Source organism: Lathyrus oleraceus, chromosome 5 (assembly GCF_024323335.1).
Source record: "Lathyrus oleraceus cultivar Zhongwan6 chromosome 5, CAAS_Psat_ZW6_1.0, whole genome shotgun sequence".
NCBI lineage: Eukaryota > Viridiplantae > Streptophyta > Magnoliopsida > Fabales > Fabaceae > Lathyrus > Lathyrus oleraceus.
Genome location: NC_066583.1, coordinates 398,573,257 through 398,576,521, shown reverse-complemented (window position 1 = coordinate 398,576,521; position 3,265 = coordinate 398,573,257). Strand labels below are relative to the sequence as shown.

Here is a 3,265-nt window from a genome sequence, read left to right as displayed (position 1 = left end):
TGATTGGCTTGGGTATTGTACTGGTGAGTCAGCTTGGCTAAAGCGCAGAAGAAACACCAATCAGACATCTGGCAAAAACCTGCTTATGCAAATGTGAAATTCTGGTATCAGATAGAAGATATCGAAGGTAATGTCACGACACTAATATCTATTAATACACAATGGATAATAAAACAGAATTGAAAAGCAATCAACACAAGCAATTGTTAACCCAGTTCGGTGCAACTCACCTACGTCTGGCGGCTACCAAGCCAGGAAGGAAATTCACTATAATAGAATTAGTTCAAAGACTATTCGTACACTTCAACAAGTTACAGTCTTTCTCACCTAATCTCTACCCGTGCAATTTCTACCTAAACACTCTTAGATATGAGAACCCACTCACTTCCCTTACAATCACACACCCGTGATTTTAAACAACAATCCCTTGTGAAAAGAAAATACTTTTCAATTACAATATTCTTTGGATGCAGACTCCCTCTTAGCAGATGTCATGACATCATTGACATGACTTCCCTCAAACAGCTTGTAATGGATGGATAGAGGGGATTTTCTCCTGCTTGGTATGTCACTTGTGCTAAGAATCCCTGGTTGTTGACTTAGGATTATGCCACAAATAAGGGAAAGGAAGGCAATGGGTAACTTCACAGCATTTGTAGAAGCATGTCTAATGGTTTGTCCAAATATGAACTTTCCAAAATCATAGTTAACCCTTGTTCCAATAGCATGAATAATTCTTCCAAGATTGATGAAGATAGTAGAGGCATGATTAGTAGGAATCCAATTAGCTAAGCCGATTTTGTGCAAGATGGCATATTTAGCACTTAGTTTTCCAGCTGATAAGTGATTTCTACTGGGCCATTCCTTAACTTGGCCAGTTGTGATAGCCCTACAGACCTCATTGTCTGTGGTTTCTAAGTCTACTCCTCCATCCATTCCTCTTCCTAGGAACTTGTTGATGACATTTGGTGAGAATTTTACACATTTGCCTCTTACAAATACTTTGCAAAACTCCCTGCTGTTCTTATCGTGAATATCCTTAGGGATATTAACAATAAACTCTTTAACCAGCCCCTCATAGCATTGGGGTAGAGTTGCCACAGTCTTCATGAGTCCAACATTTTTGATCAACTCAATAACCTCCTTTACCTCCACAGCTTCTTGACCCAGTTCTCTTTCAATGGCTACACGTCTCTAAATGACATATTTCCACTTTGCTGCTCCATCTTCCAAATGAAAGGAGATATTGTCTAGATGGACAGTAGCAACCTTGCTAGGAGATTCCTGAACTGCTTGCCTTTTTGCAGGGGAGATGTCTGGGACATCATCTTTAACATTCTCTTCAGAATCAGAGTTGTGTCTCTCTTTTCTTTTTCCAACCTCAACCTTGCTCCAGGGTTTAGAGGGTCCTACTCCTGCAGTCTTCTTCACTCTAGCAGCTCTCATTTTAGCCATACTTTTTCCTTTCTTACTTCTCAGTTTTTCAGCAACGCTAGGTTTAACCAGATGGACCAAAGGATCATCTTCTCCTTCAGTGCTTTCTTCCTCAAGGTCAATAATATCATCTTGAGGCACATTTTGTTTCTTGCTAGGTAGGGTTTTACCTAGAGAGCAAAGCCCTTCAGCAGCCACCTCTTTTTCTGATCTAGATGAATCATCATCTTTATCAGCATGGGGTTCTCTCTCAGGAGAGGGTTCCCTTCTGGATAGAGGGGTAGAGACCCCTTCAACTTTATGTCCTTCACTCAGTATTCTAGTAACCAGTCTCCTTATAGCGCGATCAGTGTAATACATGTCTTTAGGAAGAGAGGAGTTACCAGAGGTATTACCTTGCTTATCTCCAGCATTGGAGGAGGTACCTGTGGTGTTGCCCGGTATCATGCACAGAGGGGTGACGTCCATTATATCATCATCTACAAACTCCATGGATGGAGTCTTTGCATGTTGGGAGGATTTGGAACCAGATGACGATGGATGTTGTGACATGTTGTTGGACTTTTGAGGAAGATTTATTTGCCCTAGCTGAGCTTTTCTTAGAGGTTGAATGGAAATGGCAGTTGCTGAGTTTGGGTAGCGTGTGCTAAGGGAATAGATACTGTTTTCAAAGCTTGGGAATGATTTATCATTAATGTGGCTCTTTCTTTTAAAAAGGCAGACATTATTTTTATTTCTTTTATTTTTTTCTTTTAATTGCCTTAATTTCTCAAGACTCCAAATCCCTAATTTCCCTTCCTCATAATCAATTTTACCCAAATTCCTTGCAAGCTTGTCTGCTAGTTCAAGTCCAAACTCTTGACCTCTGAATTTTTCTTTCACAAAATTCCTAATGAAGTGATAATATCTAGAAAAGTATTTCGTCCATCTTTGTTGAATTTGATTTTTGGACCTGGCTTCAGCATTCAGGAAGTTATAATACAATGTTATGACATCATGTGTAACATTGTCAAACAGTAATAGGTTCATCCAACCCAGTTGAGCCCAACTGCTATCTTTCACAGGTGTCACCCATATCTTATCCTAATTATCCTTGGCCTGTGTGCACTGAGTCATTTGTGGCTTAGTCCCAACAGTTTCATTCTCCTTGTGACTGGTTAAGTGTCCACCTGTTTGGTCTACCTTCTCAGTTTTTTGAGCCATCATAATCTTTTCTCCTCTGGACTTCTGGTGTGACATCTTTGTGTGACATTTTCCCCAGCCTTGTTTTTCATCACTCTTGAGGACATCTGTACTCCCCCAATATTTTAAGGGACACTCCAATTGAGAACTCCATATGTAGCAATTGTCTTCGGTCCTGACTCCTCTCATAATTACTTCACTCTTTATGTTCAGTTTTGTTGAAGTTAACATTCAGACCTTGATCACAAAGTTGACTAATGCTTATGAGGTTTGCAGTTAGCCCTTTGATTAGTAGAACCTTGTCAAGTCTAGGTACTCCAGGACAATCAAGCTTACCTGTTCCCTTGATTTCACCTTTTGCTCCATCTCCAAAGGTTACATGACTTATAGTATGTTGATTCAGATCAGTTAGCAGGTCTTGGTTTCTAGTCATGTGTCTGGAGCATCCACTGTCAAAGTACCATTCTTCTTTAGCTGAGATTCTGAGGAGACTGTGAGCTATCAGACTTGTGACATTAGTCTTAGGGACCCATTGTTTTTTTATGATAGGCATGTGATGTTTGGGTCTAAATTGATGGTGATCTTGAGCATACCTGGGATAGCCATACAGTTTATAGCAGAATGGCTTTAGATGACCAAATTTCCCACA

At 40.2% G+C, this 3,265-nt stretch overlaps 1 protein-coding gene across 1 annotated transcript; it reads right to left on the bottom strand.

Annotated features, from left to right (window-relative positions):
• Positions 1-1,194: 1,194 nt before the first annotated feature.
• On the bottom strand, positions 1,195-1,986 carry LOC127081012 (uncharacterized). Its single transcript, XM_051021302.1, has one exon. The coding sequence runs from the start codon at positions 1,984-1,986 to the stop codon at positions 1,195-1,197; it is 792 nt and encodes a 263-aa protein (XP_050877259.1).
• Between the last annotated feature and the right edge of the window lie 1,279 nt (positions 1,987-3,265).